The 19579-nt window shown below is 58.6% G+C and overlaps 2 protein-coding genes across 5 annotated transcripts in view; one reads left to right on the top strand and one right to left on the bottom strand.

The window, feature by feature from the left end:
- Positions 1-568, bottom strand: part of TP73 (tumor protein p73) — a 70834-nt gene extending 70266 nt beyond the window's left edge. For all 3 annotated transcript variants that reach the window (XM_057750616.1, XM_057750623.1, XM_057750631.1), the window contains exon 1: positions 446-568. The gene's annotated coding sequence lies outside the window, so the exon portion shown is untranslated. The remainder of the gene's footprint in view (positions 1-445) is intronic.
- A 2489-nt stretch (positions 569-3057) lies between these two features.
- Positions 3058-18966, top strand: WRAP73 (WD repeat containing, antisense to TP73). 2 transcript variants are annotated; one of them, XM_057750689.1, is made up of 12 exons: positions 3058-3182; positions 6399-6551; positions 7041-7157; positions 13086-13158; positions 14352-14455; positions 15176-15262; positions 15574-15708; positions 15789-15866; positions 16896-17001; positions 17686-17811; positions 18125-18316; positions 18552-18964. In XM_057750689.1, exons 1-12 carry the CDS (start codon positions 3114-3116, stop codon positions 18692-18694), a joined length of 1383 nt encoding a protein of 460 aa, XP_057606672.1. In that variant the 5' UTR covers positions 3058-3113; the 3' UTR covers positions 18695-18964. The 2 variants fall into 2 exon arrangements, with proteins under 2 accessions (XP_057606672.1, XP_057606683.1); XM_057750700.1 differs by lacking the exon at positions 3058-3182 and adding an exon at positions 4923-6237 and having other exon boundaries at positions 18552-18966.
- Positions 18967-19579: the final 613 nt, after the last annotated feature.

Below are 19579 nucleotides of genomic sequence, written 5' to 3'. Positions count from 1 at the left end.
CAGCCTTGCGGGGGTTGGGGCGGCTAAGCCTCGGGATCGGTAACAGCCCTCGTGGGTGCAGAGGCAGTGGGGCCCGGCGGGAGGAGCTTGTCGGCTACAGGCACCTGCAGCCCGGAACGAGCCTCTCCCCGGGGTCGCACCCTCCACCTTCCCTGGAAGCCGGGGTGGAGCGGGGTTAACCCGCGGCAGGGGCGCTGGGAATCCAGGCCCCAGAGGCCGCCGCGCGGCTGGCAGGACCCCACGTCTCCTCGCGGGCCGGACTCCGACCCGGGCTCCCCGCCGCCCCACGTGCCGCGTCCCAGGGGCTGGCCGGACTCGGGGGCGCCCCCTCGTCGCCCTCTCTCGAGTGCGCGCTCGGTCTCCTCCCACCGACTCCGGCCTCGGGGGCCGCGAGCCCGTGCGCCGGCTGCCCAGGCCCCTCGCGCCAGGTCCCCGCGCTGCCTACCTGGTGCCGTCGGAGCCCCGGGATCGATGCCCGAGCCGGCCCGGCGCCGGCCCCGGCTCGGCCGCCTCACCCCTTCGTGGGCGCGGGCCGAGAGGCGGGCGCGGGCGGGGAGGCAGGGCGGGCGCGGGCCGCCCGGGCGGGTTATATCGGCGCGCGGCGGGGAGGCGCCGCGGGGCGGGGTGGCCGCGGGCGTCAGCGCCTTCCGCAGCCGGCCGGCGGGAAGGCAGCGCGGGCCGCCCAGCCGTTGGCAGGAGGAGCGCGGGGCGGCGGGGCCGGGCTGGCGCCCAGGTTGCCGCCCGGCGCTCCGCCCCCCCAGCTGGCTGCCTCCGAGTCGGGGTCCCGGGGCGCGCTCCGCCCCGCCTCCTTCCCGCCGCTTTTTGGCGCGCGTCGCCCCTGCCGGCCCCGGCGGCGCCTGCCTCGGGCTGGACGCGGGCCGGGCGCCGGGGCCCCGCAGCTGCGGAGACTGCACGGCGACCTTCGGCCGGCTTGGGAGCGCGGGCAGGGGCGCGCGGGAGCCGGGGTGGAGGCGGAGATGCAGGCTCCGCGTCCCGGCGCCTTCCTCTCCCCGAGACCGCGCATCTTCCGGGTCTCCCTCCTCCGCCCCCCGCCGCGCGGGACCCCTCCGCGCCGGGCGCCGAGAATCCGAGGGCATGGGGAGGGGCCGCGCCTCGTAGGGGCGCCGCCACCCGGGTCTGCGGCGCGTCCTGCGAGGGACGGGGGTGAAGGTCGCGACCCCAGGACCCGGGCTTCAACGGAGCCGCTGGCTTCCGGGTGGTACGAGCCGGGCTCCTTCGCTCCGGAGGGCGCGCCACCCACACGGCTCACCGGGCCGAGGTCGCGGCCTCGCCCCGGCCCCCGACCCGCAAGGCAGATCCGGGGGGACCCTTCAGACGCGACTCCCTCGGTCCCAGCGTGCGCTTTTCCTGGGTGGAGGATGTGCCCACGGCCCCCGGGGGAAAATTCGGAACGCAGACACTCCCGGGTCGCGGCCCGCACCTTGCTCCCTCCCCCGGCCACCGCCCCCCACCCCGCCCCCTGACCCCAGGGGCCGGATTCCGTTCCGCGTTGCGCGGGTGTCCACGGCGACACGTGGGTCGTGCACCGGGAATTGCTTTCTACGCGCAGAAACCCGCCTCGGGCCAAGACTTCCCTTGGGAACCAACACCTGTGGCTCCATGGGCAGGGTCCCCCGCAGGGCAGAGGGGTCTTCGCGGCTCTCACCTGGTCCTCGGGCCTCGGCTGGAGAACCCTACACGCCAGCGAGCTCTGAACGGCTCTCGGCAGCGGAGACCCCTGTGCGCTGCCTTCTGGTGCTCAAGGGACCCGTTATCTGCCTGCCTCCAACCGATGCGCCCAGGCCAGGGGAAGCCGCGCGGCAACACTGCCGTGGGACCGTGGGCAGCCGGGGCTGGTGCGCGGGGTCCGCACCTCACCTGGCCCGTCCGGCTGACCGCCACACGCATTTATTGCTCACCTACTGTTTGCAAGGTGCGGGGTAAGGGGAGGGGACCCGAGACGAAACACACACAGGCTTTGATCTGGCCGGGGACAAAAAAGGCCGGCACCGCCGAGCCGGACGCCTGCAGGCATCCCCTCCCCGTTCGTTCTGGGAAGCTGGGGGGCTTCCTCGCGGCGAAGGCCCGGGCCGGGCTCGCGGCGGTGCGAGGAGGACCCCGGCCGGGTCTCGGTTCTGAGAACGCAGGGGCGGGCGCGGGTGTGGTGGTCCGCGCGACGGTGCGGGCGGCGGCGCGGGCAGGGCCTGGCGGGGGCGGAGCGGGGGGCTGCTGCTGGGTGACGAGGACCCGGAGTGCCCAGTGCGCCGGAGGGCGCGGCGCGCGCGGGGCAGCGAGCGAGGTCCGCAGAGCCAGCGCCCACGCCGGGGCTCGCCCGAGTCCGTGCCGAGGGCGGGCCGCGGTGGGGCCCCGGGTCCGGGCCCCGGTGTCCTCCTGCTGCTCGCGGGTCCCGGCGGGTGCGCGCCATCCACGCGCTGCCCGCGGAGCCAGCGTCCGGGTCGTTCTCCCCTGGGGCGAGCAGCTCCGGGCGTGGAGCGAGGCCTCGCTGCAGGCGTGCTTGCGGGGTTTGGCCAAAAGGCAAACAAAGAAAAACGAACATTCATTAATACTTTAGGCATAACACAGGATATACGTATGATGCTCTATATTACACTTTATATATATATATACACATATACAAGCGCGTTTATGTTCGAATAGGTTTACATGCAAATGTCTTTACATTAAATATAAACACGTGGCTGTAAATACACAGACGCACAGGACGCCGAGGAAATCTGAATTTCAGATAAGGGGGTACTTTTCTAGCATAAGCCTGTCTTGCAGTATGTGGGAACATATTTACCCTAAAAAATGATTCACTGCTTATCTGAAATTCAGTTCAAGTGCACTTCCTGCGTTTCATCTGGCAACCCTAGCCAGAGGAGACCTCCCACACCGGAGCACAGGCGGAAATCCCGGGTAGGACGAAGCGCCGCGGCGGGGCGGGGATGGGGGTGGCGAACTACAAGCCCCACAATGCCGCGCGTCAGCCCTGGGCCTTGATTGGCTGCGGCGTGCTTCCCGCCCTCCGTCACTTCCGGTCGCGGCGGGGCGGTGGCGGCGGGGCGGGCCGCGCAGGCCGGGCTTCGAGAGTGCGGGCTGCAGCCGCCGCCATGAACTTCTCGGAGGTGTTCAAGCTCTCCGGCCTGCTCTGCAAGTTCTCCCCCGACGGCAAGTACCTGGTGAGCCGCCGCGGGGCTTGGGCCGAGGGCGGGCCCTCCGCGGGGAGGCGCTTGTCCACACTGGGGGGCGGGGACCCAGGGAGCCGAGAGCGGGGCGGCCGTGGGGCCCGGATGGAGGCAGCTCGGGGGTCCGCAGGTGCGGGCGCCGGGCAGGGGGCCGGGGCAGGGGACAGGGGACAGGGGACCCGGGCAGGGGGCAGGGGACCCGGGCCGGGGGCCAGGGCAGGGGACCCGGGGGCAGGGGGCCGGGGAAGGGGGCAGGGGACCCGGGGCCGGGGGCCAGGGAGCCGGGACAGGGGGCCGGGGCAGGGGGCAAGGGACCCAGGCAGGGGGCAGGGGACTCGGGCATGGGGCAGAGGCAGGGGATAGGGGACCCGGGCAGGGGGCAGGGGACCCGGGCCGGGGGCCAGGGCAGGGGACCCGGGCAGGTGGCCAGGGCAGGGGGCCGGGGCAGGGGGGCTGGGTCAGGGGACCCGGGCAGGTGGCCAGGGCAGGTGCTATAGGCAGGTGACCCTGGGCAGGGGGACTGGGGCAGGTGACCTGGGCAGATGCTGCAGCCTGGGAACCCAGGAAGCTGCCTGCACCTGGGTTTCTATCTGTTAAAGGCAAGTGAAAGCAATGCTGTCTTCACAGATGTGAGAACACAGGAGATCGTTGTTGTTAGTTTGCCGCAAAAGGCAGGTGTAGTCCTGTGGGCTGTAAACCGGTGCAGTGGTGCAGCTAATGGTTGTCACCTTTTCCAGCTCTTTCTGGGCTCTACCACATACCAGATGAATGATTAGGTAACTGGCATTCCATGCTCAGGTAAAGAGAGTTGCCCACGCTCCTGGGATTTGACCTGCTCACTCATCCCACGGGGAGGGGGCAGAATGGTTCTGACATCACTGAGCCGTCCTGTACATGAAAGTTAAGTTTTGAACTATACCAGCATGACCAGCGTATATCCTCAGAACCTTAGGGTGGGGGCATGTGGCAGGTGGGGGATAATTGGCATTGGAAAAACATTAAGAAAAAAAAATTGTGATTTATAAAAAGTGTACTTAATTTCATTAACTGTTAACCGATGCTTCTTGGGTTGTTTTCACTTTGAGCTTTGTCAGTATTCCTTTAATCTTTGTCTAGTTCTCCGAGGATGGACATAACTCTCACGTTACACATTTGCCTTCTTTATGGAGGTTTTATTTTAAATCAAATGACACAGCATTCAGCTCCAGAATACAAAATGTCTTTAGATTAAATGGTACCCCCAAAACCTTGGCATATTCAAAATACTCCCCCATACATTAGGTCCCCCCCACCCCTGCTTTGGTCATTTATGAAAATTCCAGTGAACTATAAAGAGAAAGATTATATTTCCTCATTTAATTTTGGTACCTTTTCGGTTTTTACACTCTGATTAAAGTATTGTGAACACTAGGTAGTAATGTTACCGGAACCATGTTTTTCAAAACTCTACCCTAAGTGCTGAAAAAGGTAGGCCCGTGCTGCCACTTTTAATATCTTGCAATAGATTTGATATGGTTTTTCCAAGTGTTGCTACAGAGATTCCATTTTATAAGGAGTTTGTTGTAACTGATCACAGCTTTCAAGGCTACAATGTGAAAAAATAAGCACTGGACACGTGTGTGTTCTACTCTGCAGCCCCTCTCCCACTCTCCTTTTTCCATGCAGAACTCATCTGGCTTTTTTTTAATGGAAAAATGGAAGTTCATAAAACAAAAATCCAGTAACCCAGTTTGACCTTCATAAATACAAAAGTGAAGCAATTAACATTTAAAAACCAGTTCTTGATTTTTGAGCTGTGGTGTACTCGCCTACGAGCAGATAAGTATTCTTGGTCATAGAAAGTCCTTGCTTGGATTTGAATATTGGTAACCAATATAGACATAAAGTAATTGTATCTTTAAGAAAACAGTGTTAACTCTTACAGGTCTTCAGAGTCAGGATTAGGAATAGGTTAATGTGGGTGTGTACGAACACCCCCAGCCCTCCCTCCTCTGAGTCCCCTTTTACTCTCACACCACTGCTGCACTCAACACTTCTGACACGTCGGATCACCAGCCGTGTGGGGTTTTCCCCACACCAAGCAGTTCTCCAGCACGCCTGCTGGTCTGACTCAGCTCTGGAACTGTACCTGGAGAGAGCACCGGGGCCCACGGCTTAGGCGCTCAGCCCCCCAAGACTGCTTCCTTCCCCTCAGACGCCAGTTGCACGTCCAGGTTGTCACCTGTGCTTCTGACCAACTGGCTGTATAGGTCAGGTTCCATGACCTCCTCTTTGGGTTCCGTTTATTTGCTAGGGTGACTCACAGCACTCAGGAACATGTTTACCGGTTTACCAAAGGATGTGGTAAAGGACACAGATGAACAGCCAGGTGAAGAGACACACAGGGTGCGGTCTGGGGGTCCCAAGCGCAGGGGCTTCTGTGCCTGTGAACTTGGGGGCCACCCTCCGTGTCTGGGTGTGCTCACCCGCCGGGAAGCCTGGAACCCCATGCCACTGGGATGTTACGGAGGCTCCATCCCGTAGGCCTGAGCCGTCGTTAACTCTGTTTTCAGCCCTTTTCGCTGAAGAGAAGTGGGGGCGGGGCTGCAAATTCCAAGCTTGACTCCTGGCTTGGTCTTTCCAGTGACGGCCCCGCCCAGGAGCCCGCCCAGAGCCTCCTCACTAGGACCGAGGGTGCTCCCGCCACCCAGGACGTTCCACGGGTTCACTCAGGAGCCTGTGTCAGGACCTGAGGGCAGAGGCCAGTATGTGTTTTCTTTTCGCGTTGTAGGTGAACGAGCATTTGTGCAGTGTCCTTACACTTGCAGAATCTCAGACCCGTGTGTTGACTTTCTGTGGGTTCAGCTGCAAGTCGACCTTGAACCAAAGGGAACTGCATTTCTGGGGTCATTCTCACCCGCAGCCCTGAGCCTCCCTGCTTGCTCCTTACAGGGTGTCTGCAGGCGATAAAGGTTCACAGATGAGCCTTTTCCCAGTGCTGCGACCTGCTTCAGTGTTAGTCGTGCAGTGACGAAAGGAGGAGAAAATGACTCCAGTGGAAACTTTTGAAGTAAAACTTTCTCCTGGGGTTTAACTGTTTGGGCATTTCAGTTTTATCTTTCATTACCTCATCTTTGTTTAGGATGGGCTGTCCCGGTGAGCCCATGGAGATAGAAAGCGTGCGTGAGGGGAGAGGAGCCCACACCACCAGCCTCTCTTCTCCCTTCCCAGGCTTCCTGCGTCCAGTACCGGCTAGTGGTCCGCGATGCCAGCACCCTCCAGATCCTCCAGCTGTACACGTGCCTGGACCAGATCCAGCACGTCGAGTGGTCGGCGGACTCGCTCTTCATCCTGTGTGCCCTGTACAAGCGGGGGCTGGTGCAGGTACGCACCCGCGCTGCCGGCGCCTCCCCCACCAAGGGCCTTGTTCTGTGCCCTTGCAGTCTGGAAGAAGAGGCAGCACAGCTCAAAGCCCGTTTTCTTTTAAAATTGTGGTAGTTCTCTAATAGTATAAGTACTTTTAAAACAAGAAAACACTTAAGTGTCTTTGGTCTGTAACCAAGTTAATTCAGTAACAGGAAATGTTCAGACAGCAGCTCGCACATCGTGTGTTTAGGGAGCACTGAGGTGTGTTTTGTTATCAACCCCAGACTCAGCTAAGTGAGGTCTCAGGCACAGCAAAGGGAATAAATCCTTCAAAGTATAACCAAATGATGTCACTGAGAAGCGTGGCTTGCTTCTCTGGTGCAACCCAGGACCAGTCCTTCATGCTGGGAGATTCAGAGAGTTGGCCCGTGTTTGTCTGCAGGCAGCTCGTGGCCGATTGTCTTCAGGCCCGTGCAGTGCACTGAGTCGTCTCTCTTGTGACCCTAGGTGTGGTCTTTGGAACAGCCGGAGTGGCACTGCAAGATAGACGAGGGTTCGGCGGGGCTGGTGGCTTCCTGCTGGAGCCCCGACGGGCGCCACATCCTCAACACGACGGAATTCCATGTGAGTGGGACGCCCCAACCTGCCTCAGTCACAGGAGGGAGGCCCCTCACCCGCTCCTGAGTCGCGTGGGCACGTTGGAGTGGGTGGTTCAGGGGGAAGGGTATACCTTGTAAGTGGTCAGAGCCCGTAAGTGTTGTTATATAACCTTTTTGCCGAGTTTTAATGGAAAAGAAAGTTTCTAAAAGAACATCATCTTAAATTATATTTTTAAGGATTTAAACAGTTCCTTTGATTCAACAATTTAAAATGAACTTCAGTATGAACGAATTTGCATCTTTCCCTCAAGACATCTACTCTGTGTGTCTCTAACCTCTTCATTCGTTTGCTTTTCAAGCCTTGGGCTTAACTCGGGAGACGGGGGCCCTGGGCAGGAGCTCTGAGCACCAAGCATGTTTGAAGTCTGGCCATAAATCAGAGACAGCTTGGGTGGTGTGAAACCATCTCATAAATGTATCGAGTTTGATGCCCGCCCATTTGGGCTGTTGGGGCGGGAAGCAGGAAGTGAAGGTGCCTGGTTTCTCGGCGCTACACAGGTTGACTTTACACAGGGCTGTCAAGAGAGAATTGAGCTTTTCACAATATAGCTTTCATCTGAAAGGCTTCGTGCTTGTAATTCTTCAGGCCCAAATCCAGCCTCCAGATGGACACCTGTCAGCATGAAAGAGAAACCGCACCCTTTGCACAAGGTTCAGTGACAGGTGGCTGTGTGCTGCCGTCAGGCCTGAGAACAGAGCGCTCAGGACCCAAGATGTCTGCCTGCCCCGCCCTGGCCCATGGGCCCCTCACTCTGCATTTTGCATTAAGTGTGTCCTTGCTTGTCTTGAGGTCTTACCTGTGTGTGTGCGTTTGTCTGAAGTTTGCTTAGATGGGTTCATACTCTGTTCCGTGGTGGTTCTTTCTTCCCCTGACATTGTTTTTGAGATTCATCATGGCAAGCCTTTGACTCTTCTTCCAGGCCTCGTGGGGAAGGTTGGGCATGGCTCACGCAGCACCCTGCTGGTGCCAGGCCTTGGCGCCGCTGTAGTCCGTGTTGCAGGGAATGGGCTGTGGGTGTTGGCTCTGACCTGTGTCCAGGCGTCTCTCTAGGACGTTCCTGGGTGGGGGTGGGGGGGCGCCTGGTTATAGGAGATGCTGTTTGATCAGGATGTCAGATGGGGGCCAGTCCCACAGAGCTGCAGTGGTACCTACCATGTTGTGGTTTGAATTTTCATTTCTCTAAGTATTCATGATGATGAGTTTCCATATCTTACTGTACACACACCCCCACACATACTTAGTTTAAACATATGCTTCAGGTCACATGGAGTTTATAAAGGCGGCGTGAGGTGTGAATCCATTTCTGCCTTTCTCCAACAATGTTTGTTAAGATGTCGGTCTCTGCCACCTGTGTCAAGAACTGAATTCCTGTGCTCCGACAGCATCGGTTCTGGTTTTCCAGTCTGTCCCACTGTTGGCCCGTCGACGGCAAGCACGTCTGTGTTTCGCTCCTGTGTTACAGGATGTTAGCATCTAACGGGGCCGGGCCCACCTCGCTGCCTCTGCTCTGCCAGGTTTTCTCCTGTGTTTGAGGCCCTGTTGCTAGAACTGTTGTGAGTTTCATGGTGAATTGAGCCTTTTATTATAAATTGTTCTTCACGTCTCATTGTTTTTTCTGTTCTGCAGTCTGTCTTGTCGGATGTTAGCATAAAATACCATCCTTCTTTGGTTAGGGGTTGCAGGGTGTATCTTTTTTATCCTTTTACATTCAGCCTTTCCATATCCTTAAATTTCAGTGTAATAGCCTGGAGTTGGCTTAAAAAAATAAACCCAGACCAGAAAACTTTTTCTTCTATCTAAATGAAGCCAATTAGAACCACTCATGAGCGGTAACATTCACCCACTGTAAGTGTGCAGACCGGGAGCTGGGACAGGTGGCCGCACCCCAGTGGGGATGGAGCCCGCGTGCACCACCCAGCGGGCGCCTCCCGCCCTCGTCATCCCGTTGCACCCCGCCCCTGCCCGCTTCCTGTGGCTCTTGGTTTACTGTTCAGATCCCCTGTAAGAGGGGCCACGTGGCTTGCAGAGTTCTGTTTAGCTTCCCTCACTTGGCCTCGTGCTGTTCTTGAGATTCATCCACGTTGTGGGCATCCGCTCTGGTTCTACCCCCCACCCCCCACCCACCCCCATCGCGCCACGTGGATTCCCCACCCTCGTTTATCACCCAACAGAGCTGTCGTGAACACCCTCCTACGGGCTGTCTACAGAAACGGGTTTTTATTTCTCAGGTGAAAACCTGGAGTGGGGTTGCCGGGAGGTGTATGTTTACATTTTAAGAAACTGCCAGCTCTTTTCTACGGCAGCTGTGCCCTTTGGCCTTCCCGCCAGCCGTGCGAGAGTGTGTCCCACGGTCTCACCTGCGCTCCCATCTGCTGTGTGCCGGGGTTTCGCTGTGGGTTTGAGGGACGCTTTCCTTATGACTAATGACGTGAAGCGCCTTTCGTGTGCTTGTTGTCGTGTAACTGCTGTCTGTTCATGTCGTCTCTCCGTTTCTTTATTAGGCTGTTTGTTCAATTTTTGAGTTGTAAGGTTTTTAAAAATATATTGTGGTTACAAGTCCTTTGTCAGATACACGTTTAGTAAATATTCTCCCCTGGTCTCTGGCTTGCTTTTTCATGTTGTGAACCGTTTCTTTTAAAGAGCAGTCTTTCGTGTTGATGGAGTCTAATGGATCCGTTTTTTCTTCTATCATTTGTGCACGTTGTGTCTAAGGAAATTCCTGCCCAGCCCAAGACTGCGGAGTTTCTTCTGTTTTCTTCTAGAAGCTTCATGGTGTCATCTCCTGGGTTAGGTGTGTGCTGTGTCGTGAATTTCTGTCCTTTGCCCACGTTGCACCTTTGTCGGAAGCCGTTGCCCGCACGTGTGTGGGTCTGCTCCTGGGCTGTCTCCTGTGCATCTGGTGGTCTGTCTTCGTGCCAGTACCACATGCTTCCCATCACTAACGCGTGACAGGAAGTCTGGAAACCAGAATCAGCGTGTTTTCCAGTTTTGTCTTTTTTCAAAGTTGTTTTTGCCATTCTGGGTCTTTTGTACTTCTGTATGAATTTTGGAATAAATTAGTCAATTTCTAAAATAAAATAAATTATGCTGGGACTTTACAGTTGAGACTCTGCACTGAGTCTACAGCCTGATTTGGGGATGGTTTCCATCTCAGCACCACTGAGTCGCTGGACGCATGACTATGGGAGCTTGCTTTTTTAAGTCTTTAAACTTTTTTCTAAGCAGTATTTTCATTGTATAGCTCTTGTACATCTTGTATCTTATGAAATTTATTCCAAAGTGTTAAGTTTTGTTGTATCCGCTCTTGACTCTGTTTCAGTACAGGGTGTTCACGCAGGTGTGCGTGTGCAGACGCGGGGAGCTTGGCCTCCGAGCGTGTCCCCGCCCCTAACAAGACAGGGCAAGCACGCACATCCACACTGATGAAGAACCTGATGAGCTGCTGTCAATTTGCTGTTTCTGAAGTTAATTTTCCAGTCTCTGAGTTGGAAAAGGTCATTTTCAGTATTTTTGCTTGAGTAAAAAAATTTCCAGGTCGCCAGCAGCTTGGCTCAAATAATAACAATGTACATATTTTTTGTGTCAAGACAGCTTGAAAGTGTTGAGGAAAAAGAGATGAGAAAAGGAACAGTTTCTTTTGAGAAACTGTTCTCTGGCGAGATGAGCGTTTCAGTTCACGCCTCGGTGTGGCGACGCCTGAAAGCGCAGCCCAGCCCAGGGGGCTCCTGCCGAAGGGCCGACCCCTTGGAAGGGCCCTGGCCAGTGATGGTGACTCACCGTGACCTGCTGAAATCCCAGGTCGAGGCCCCCGTCCTCCCCTTTCAGGCCGTGGGATGTGGGGGTGGGCACAGAAGCCAGCCTGGGCGGCCCGGGAGCCGACCCTTTAGCCGCCTCTGCCCTGTGCCCCGGGACCCGCCCCTCCCGTGGTGCTGCCGCCCTCCTAGAGCTTACGGAGGTGGATGTTGAGCTGCCTCTTTTTTTCTTACTGGATTTATTAAAGTTACAAACAGTTGGATTTTTAAACCTTGTTTTGATGGGGGGTGATGGCAGGTGAAAATCAGGCTTGAGTGCTTCCTGTCTTTTCTGCCTTTAACACAGAAGGGCGGTGGGGGGGTGGGGGCGGCCTCCTCGGCCTTGTCTCCTCTCCCTCCGTCACCTGCTCACCCAGAGGGCAGGTGTCCCAGGCCAGACAGCACCGGTTGTGTGCGTCCCGGTGGATTCAACACCCAGACCTGCTGGGCTGGGAAGCTGCCCCTGTCCGCCCTCCCTGGCCTCCGAGAGCAGGAGGTTTCAGGGGACAAGGCTGTCTCCAGGGTGCGCCTCGCTGCTGGGTGGTGCCTCGTCTGCACATCCGGCCACCTGCTCCTTAGGTGGACACGTGCTTTACGTCGAATACAGCCCAGGATCGCTGCCAGCCCTGCAGCGTCTCTGCGGCCTGCATCCCCCCACGTGCCGCGTGCGCTCTCACAGACGCAATTTAGGACGTCAGATTTTTTCTTTCCTAAGAGACAGTGTGGGGAAAATGAAGTTAATTCAATTCATTTTTTAAACCTCCTAAGCTAAGAAAAATAAGGGGGGTGGGGGGTCGTTTGCAGGCATCCCGCTGGCACAGAAGTGCGGCACCCTGCACTTTACTGCACCTGAAGTCCTGCGTCTTTAAAGCTAAACTTATGTGACGAAAGAGGTCTCCAGCCCGTGTTCCTTATCTCACAACCACGCCTGGCAGACACAGCTTCGTTGTGTCCACTGGCCTGGGCTCTGCGGCGGCTGGAGGTGGCAGGGCACCCAGTTACCCCCCATGACAGCCAGTGGGAAGGGTGCAGACACGCTTTCCAGAGACAAACGTTTAGAAACTCCGGTCAAGGGTGATTGTTCACGTGGAGGCTCCGAGGGAGTCTGGGGGCGGCTCCAGCAGGCCCTCCAGGTGCCTGTGTGTGCAGGGGGAGCCATGCCTGCTCCCAGGGCTGGGGTGACCGTGCGGAGGCATCCCTGAGCACAGGCGCCCGTGCCCCGAGACGCTCGCCGGTCCCTCGTCTTCTTCCCGCCGTTCTGCAGCAGCCCGGGCAGCTCTCGGCTCCCAGCGTGAGGTGCCTGCAGTGGGTCCCCCGGAAATCCTCTGCAGAGGCCTCTGTGCACACAGGGGGTCGGGCCATCTAGCATCCCTGCCGGCCTGGGGCCGAGCTCCCTCCCAGCTGCCCGGCAAGACGGAGCCGCTCACCCTCGTCTGCTTCAGGGGACCAGGCAAGAATCCTGTGTGGCTTCCCCTGCTCGGCATGTTTCTCTAAGTAACGTTTTTAGGTTTATTACGATGTGGAGACTGTGACTGCAGCACCCCTCTCACCCAGGGGGGATGCCTTCTAGGACCTGCGGGTGCCTGAAGCCTCAGCAGTACCGAACCCTCTCTGTGCTGCTGCTTCCTGTACAGACGTGCCTGTAACAGAGCATAACGTATAAATCAGGCAGAAAAGGGGGTGACTGTACTTGGAACCAAAATGCATTCATATGTAACTTTGTGTCACACAGATAATATTGTCACAAAATGAAAACCAAACACCAAGAGCATTAAATTTAACTGTGGGAATTCCCTGGCGGTCCAGTGGTAAAGAGGCGATGCTTTCACTGCTGTGGCTCGGGTTCCATCCCTGGTCAGGGAGCTAAGATCCCACAAGCCACGTGGTGTGGCCCAAAAAAAAAAAAATTTTAGCAATGGTAAAATGTGAGTTTGACACACTTCTTCAGGCAGAATACCCTTGAGGGCTCCTGGTACTGTTACTTCTGGGGTAAATCTCTGGCTAGGGTGCTGAGAGTTTGGTTTATGAGTTGCAACAGTCTTTCCAAAAATGCTAAATATACACTGTTTCCTTTCTCCTCTCCCTGCTCCCACCCCAACAGCTGCGGATAACTGTCTGGTCCTTGTGCACCAAGTCCGTGTCCTACATCAAATATCCTAAGGCGTGTCAGCAGGGTGAGTCCGTCAGAGCCATTGCTCTGTAGTTGTTTTGGGGTTTGGGGACCGTTTTACCCTGGAAAATGTCAAACACAGGCAAAAGCAGCCTCAACCGTTTACGTCAACTCATGGCCAATCTTTTTTTCTCTACACACACCGGCCCCCAAGATTATTTTAAAGTACATCCTAGACCTCCTAGTACTTGATCTGTAAACATTCCCATGTGCGTCTCTAGAAGACAAGGGCTTCCCTTTTACACTGTCTCAGCCGCTAGAGAGGGTGTTGTCCCTTCGGCCGTCCAGGAAGAAGGGTTTGCACGGAACTCCTTTATGTCTGCGGCAGAGCTGGGTGCTCAGACCCCCTCCGGCGCACGTCAGTCCCGCAGCCCCACCTCACACCTCGGGTTCTGAACGGAGTCCTCTGGTGACTGGACTCTGCGCGGCCCGTAGGGGGGACGCGGCAGCCTGCCCCGTCTGGACATCGCAGGGGAGGGAGGAGAGGCACCTGCCCTCTGTGCCCGTGGGGAGCCCATCCCCTCGGGGTTTCGTTGGACGCCCCGCTCTTGAATCATGAAGTTACATGTTTGTCTTTCGGTCGCTAAACAGAAGGAAGCAGGACGCAATTTGAATGCTTTCTCCATTTTTTTCTCTTGCCGTCAGCAGTTTGAAAATCACACGTGAATGAAATGCACTTGTACACTTATTTTGTATTTTTATGGTTTGAATGTTAGTGTCTCTCCGAATGACACACACACACTTCCCGGTGGAAGGGACGGTTGTGTCATTAGGTACGAAATGTGGCTGAGGGTTCGGGTTGCTGATACGGACCTGGAAAGTGCAGGCTCGTGTTTCAGCCAGATTCTTACCTTGAATGGACCTCTTGTAAATTCAGAAGTAAAATCAGGAAACGTGACAAGCCTGCTCTGAAGCGGCTGAGTTTCCTGCAGTTAATTTTTTAAGAACGTGACACCCTGTGGGGCACCGCACTTCCCGGTAATGTCTTGGGGCTCATTGGGGTCAGGTCGCCGTGCACGTCTCGCAGGTTCCCCACACGTGGAAGCCTGAGCGAGGCTGTGAGAACCCCGCCCCGTGCCACGGACGGACCCCACAGTCCCCTCCGACCTCCGCTTTCTCTTCCCCATCCTCACCACTGCTGTGGTTTCTGCTGCTGGGCTGCGTCTCAACCCCGGGACCTTTCACCCCTCTCGGCAGGAATAACCTTCACCAGGGACGGCCGCTACCTGGCGCTGGCGGAGAGACGGGACTGCAGAGACTACGTGAGCATCTTTGTCTGCAGCGACTGGCAGCTCCTGCGGGTGAGACGCGCCCCCACCTGGGAGCAAAGTGACCCTGGGTGGGGGGGCGGCGAGAGAAGTGCGTTCTTTAAGATTTGGGGGCTCTTCCAGGCGGTATGGAAAAACGTGAGTCCACATGTCCAAAGGCGAGGTGCTGCCTGTGACCACGTGACACATGCACCGGCTGGCATTTATAGGACGTGGTGAGACAGTGCGGATTTGCAGTGTGTTAGCTGTTAACGGCCACCAAACTGGAGCCACCTCTCTTCCCGTTTGTCCAGTGGTGTTTGTGTATGTGTGGGCACATCAGGAGGATGCATGAGCTGGAGTTGAACATGGACCACATGCCCGCGTGGGGCCGGAGGCCACCGACTCAGAGACGCAGGGCTGGGCAGGACCCCCGGGTGCTGTCAGATGGAGGCCGCCTCCACGAGCCCGGGATGTCCTGGGCGGGTCTTGCCTGAGCTGGTCTTAAAGGCGCGAGACTCAGCCAGGCAAGAAGGGGGTACGGGCACGGGCCGGGTGGAGGCCTGAGTCACAGCGCGGCCGTGTGTGCCCAGCCTGGAAGCTCGCCCGTGCTCAAGCGGGACGTCACAACAGGGGACGCAGTCGTGGATGTGTCTGTCACTGGCTGGATGAGGAAGTTAAATACTGAATGTGTTAATACAGCAGTTATCAAATAAACATTCATGTATTTGTTGAAGAAAACCTTTTCAATTTCATCTCCCCCGCCTCGGGCAGCACTTTGACACGGACACGCAGGACCTGGCAGGCATCGAGTGGGCCCCCAACGGCTGCGTGCTGGCCGCCTGGGACTCCTGCCTGGAGGTAGGGAGCCCACCCGGGACCCTTTCTGCTCTAAGCGCTGGTGCCTGTGTTTCTGCCGTGCTCTCTGGACACCACCAGCACGAACTCTGCCTCCTTCCGGCGTCGAGCTGAAGAGCTTTCACGAGCATGTCCGTAGCTCTGCCGCCCCGCTACCCCATCCACGCTGTGAGCGCTTTGCTGCTCTGGTTAGGGTCCCACGTCTCTGTTTCCCGCTGCCGTGGGGAGGGCAGTGTCCCCGCCCCACATCTCCCTCCCTCGGGAGTGGCTGCCTCAGCTGCTCTCGGTTCAGGAACCATTTCCTGTCTCCGCAGTACAAGATCCTGCTCTACTCCCTAGATGGCCGGCTGCTGTCCTCGTTCTGTGCTTACGAGTGGTCCCTGGGCATCAAGTCTGTGGCCTGGAGCCCCAGCAGTCAGTTCCTGGCGGTCGGGAGCTACGACGGAAAGGTGGGAGGGGGTCCGCGGGGTGAAGCCCATGGCCAGCGCCCCGGCGGCTCTGAGCACGTGGTTCCCACCCCCCCCCCCAGGTGCGGATTCTTAACCACGTGACTTGGAAAATGATCACGGAGTTTGGGCATCCTGCAACCATTAATAATGCCAAAATAGTAAGTCTGGAAGCATGTTTCTATTTAAGCAATGTTGGGGGTAGGGGGATAGAAAACTGCTTTTTCACTTTCCGTTTTTACTTATGCAAGTACTTACACGCCCATCACCTTCTGATACTGTAACATTTCAAATGTCAGACTTGCCTTGGGTCTGAAGCGGTGTCCCTCCCCACCTCCACCCCCATCTGCACGGCTCGCTCTGGGACCAGCTACCCCGCTCTGCCCTGTGACCAGGGCCCCCCGCCTGCAGGCGTCGCGCCTCTGCGGGGCCCGTCGGGGACGAGCAGGCAGACCCCAGCCCCGTGGAGTCTGGCGGGGCTGGGAGAGCTGGCGTCTTCCCGGGGTGGGTAGGAAGGCTGCCTGCCAAGGGGTCCTGGGACAGACACGGGGAGGAAGTGATGCAGGCTCTGCGGGGAGCGATTCGGGCGGTAGGAACAGGCGTGCAAGGCCCTGAGTGGGAACAAGCATCCTGTATTCGGCAGGGGCTGGTCTGGGTGCCGGAGGACCTTAGGGACCCAGACAGACACCTCGGGGGGGGGCAGTGGGGACGGAGACAGACACCCCACCTGGGGGGCATTGGGGATGAGGGCAGACACCCTGGTGAGTTGCCAGCAGGTGAGGGACCCTGAGTGAGACGGTGGGGGCAGGGGGGGGCAGAGGAGAAGAGCAGTGGGAGGGCTGCCGTGCCACCCGGGGTCCGTGCAGGCAGCTGGGAGCCTGTGAGGTGGCGGTGGAGGTCCGGACGCCAGCAGTGACTGGAGGGGCCGGGGCGGGACTGGCGGGTGGCCGAGGCAGGTGGGGCTGCCCCAGGCCTCGCGGGGTTCTCTGTGGGTCCTTCCACCCCACGGCCGACACAGTGTGAAGCTGCCGGGCCGCTCGCCCTTCCCGCCAGGACCCCGGTGACGCGTGCCCCCTTGCTCCCTGTCACCTGTTTCCACTGAAATGCCAGCCTGTGGGCGTGGAGAGTGCCCAGGAGGGTGCGGTGTCAGGGCAGTGGCCGCACCTTCTGTCCGGGCCTCCGTCTTCCAGGTGGTGTACAAGGAGGCTGAGAAGATCCCGCCGCCGGCGCTGGGCCGCCTGGCCTTCCCTCCGCCCAGGGCAGTGGCCGGGCCCCTGGGCTCCCCGGAGAGCAGATGTGAGCAGCTCCCCCGGGCGGGGGCGGGGCGGGGGCGGCTTTGTCTTCCTCCCCGTTCCTTGCCCTTCCTTTCATTGTGGAAAAGAGGGTCCTCTTGGTCCAGGTAGATTTCAGATGTTCCTTGCTTCTTGTTTTTAATCTTTTTCCTTTCCTGTGGCAGCTGGTAGCCAGTGTGTGTCTCAGCCCTAAACCAGCAGGCTGCCCGGCCACTGGCCCTGTGGATTGAGTATGAGCCCCCGGAATGCAAATTTGATGGCTGGTCCCCTGAGGGCAGCGTTTTAATGAACAGTGACTTTGCCTTGAGTGAGCCGGCTTGTCACAGGGCTCAGGGAGAAGCTGCAGCTGCGTCTGGGATCTGGGAGGTTACTCGTGGTTCAGTTTCCTTGTCCATAAAACGGGTGTAATTAGGGCATCAGAGGAGCCGCTGGGATGGCCACCAGGCCCTTCGGTGGCGCCTGGGCTGTCACAGCTCCGGAAACACGGCTGTGATCTCGGGCGAGGGCACGAGGACAGGCCTGTACACTGTGGCCGGGCTCCCGCAAAGCCCTGTCCCCTGCAAGATCCTGCCCTGCCGTCATGTGTCCTCCCCACCCTGCAGGTGGCTGTGGTCAGTGGCTCCTCTCCCGTTTCGGGCAGGACCGCGGACCGCAGGGAGGCTCAGGTGCTCTCTCTCTTGGCGCCCAGACGAGATCGCCTCGGTGCCAGTCTCCTTGCAGACTCTGAAGCCCGCGGCTGACAGAGCCAACCCCAGGGTGGGCGTCGGGGCGCTGGCCTTCAGCGCCGACAACTCCTTCCTGGCAACGAGGAACGGTCAGTGGCCCGCCCCACGTGTGCGCCGTCCCCTCACCTCCCCCTGGGAGTCACACTTGTCCCTCCCGTCCTGCCGCTGAAGGGCGGGCGTCCTGCCTCGGAGCCTCTCGGGCCCCGGCTCTGCTCCCTCTGCCTCCCTGTTTGGGAAGGAGCAGGGCCGCAGGCCGACAGGACGCGCGCGTGCACCGAGCAGCCTCGGGGAGCCCCCCCACTGAGACCCTGGGCAGTGTCCATCCGCAGGCGTGAGCGGCGTGGGGGCTGGAGCAGAGGAGCCAGGGGTGACCGCGGGCCTGTGCGCGTCTTCCTTCCTCAGACAACGTCCCCAACGCCGTCTGGGTCTGGGACATCCAGAAGCTGAGGCTGCGGGCGGTGCTGGAGCAGCTGTCCGCCGTGCGCGCCTTCCAGTGGGACCCGCAGCAGCCCCGGCTGGCCGTCTGCACGGGGGGCAGCACGGTGTACCTGTGGTCGCCGGCAGGCAGCCTGTCGGTGCAGGTGCCCGGGGAAGGTGAGCGCGGGCGGGGACGCCAGCAGACGGGGCCTCGAGCTGGGGAAAGCCGCTCTCAGGAGGCACCTTCCCGTAAACCTCGGGGTGCCTGGTGCGTGCACTTGACTCGGGCCCGTGGCTTTAAGCGTCCCAGGCCAGGGGAGCCTTCCCACTCATTGAACTTGGGGGTCCAGCTGGGTCACCCTGCAACCCTGGCCTCTCTCACTCTAACCTCTGGCCACCTGTCTTCCTCCAGGTGACTTCCAGGTGCTCTCCCTGTGCTGGCATCTGAGCGGGGACTCCCTGGCCCTCCTCAGCAAGGACCACTTCTGCCTGTGCTTCCTGGAGACGGAGGAGGGGGTCAGCACAGCCTTCGGGCAGCGGGGCGACCACACATAGGGCCTGTGCGTGATCAGGTCCACGTGGCTCGAGGTGGGGGACCTCGGCTTGCATCGGCCGCGGGAAAAGAGTAGAGCTTCTCGGGTCAAGGTCTCCCACTGGGGCGGCCCAGAGGAAGTGATTTGCTTTTATTTTTCTATAGCAAGGCATTTTTGTAAATATGTATGATATAAAGCTGTAATTTTTGTTATTTAAAGTAAATATTTAATTCATAAATGGCTAATGCTTACTCTCTTGAAGGTGTAGGTCACAGGGAGGTTTCCTAGGTCAGTTGTAAGAGTGCTGTTCACTGCCTCACGGAGAGTAAGTGCGCCCCAAGCGGCCATTCCCTGCACACAGGGTCGTCCAGCTCGGAGCCTCCCTTCCATCACGGAACACTTGGGAACACGCGGGAGCACAGCTGCGTGTCATGTGGGGCCTGTTCTGGAGGGGGAGGGGGGGTACCTCCAGAGAAGGTTGGGGCTAACAGGTCCCGGGGCAGCCAGGTCAAGGTCAGGTCCCCGCAGGGGGTGTCCACCCTGGCTGTCCGCCCAGAATGTGGCAGGTGGCAGGGCTGAGAGGGCTGGGGAGGGAGCGAGGGTTCGTCACCCTGTGTAGAGGCTGGACATGGTCCGCTCCCTGGTGGCCAGTAGCCGTGAGGGGAGCGAGTTGTGCGGAACCCTCACTGCACGCGGCATGGGGGTGAGAACCAGTGCAGCACCGAGCTCAGGCTGCACGCGGCTCATCTAACAGGACGCTGCCTTGGTTGCTGTCCCTATTTTAATGACTTTAAAAAAGGAACGACACCCACTGGATTCCAAGTGTCTTTACTATTAAGACCAAAAGCAGAGGCTCAGGACCCAGGAAGAGCGGTGAGGTGGCCCCTCGATGTGGACAGGCCCCTAC

The sequence above is a fragment of the Hippopotamus amphibius genome, chromosome 1 (genome assembly GCF_030028045.1).
Source record: "Hippopotamus amphibius kiboko isolate mHipAmp2 chromosome 1, mHipAmp2.hap2, whole genome shotgun sequence".
NCBI lineage: Eukaryota > Metazoa > Chordata > Mammalia > Artiodactyla > Hippopotamidae > Hippopotamus > Hippopotamus amphibius.
This window is presented reverse-complemented; position numbering and strand designations above follow the sequence as displayed.

Excerpts from the sequence above, each read along its gene's own strand:
- WRAP73 (XM_057750689.1), top strand. The coding sequence starts at position 3,114 with ATGAACTTCTCGGAGGTGTTCAAGCTCTCCGGCCTGCTCTGCAAGTTC. Across the intron at positions 13,159-14,351 it reads TCCTAAGGCGTGTCAGCAGG|GAATAACCTTCACCAGGGAC; the intron begins GTGAGTCCGTCA and ends CCCTCTCGGCAG. Across the intron at positions 17,002-17,685 it reads GGGCTCCCCGGAGAGCAGAT|ACGAGATCGCCTCGGTGCCA; the intron begins GTGAGCAGCTCC and ends CTTGGCGCCCAG.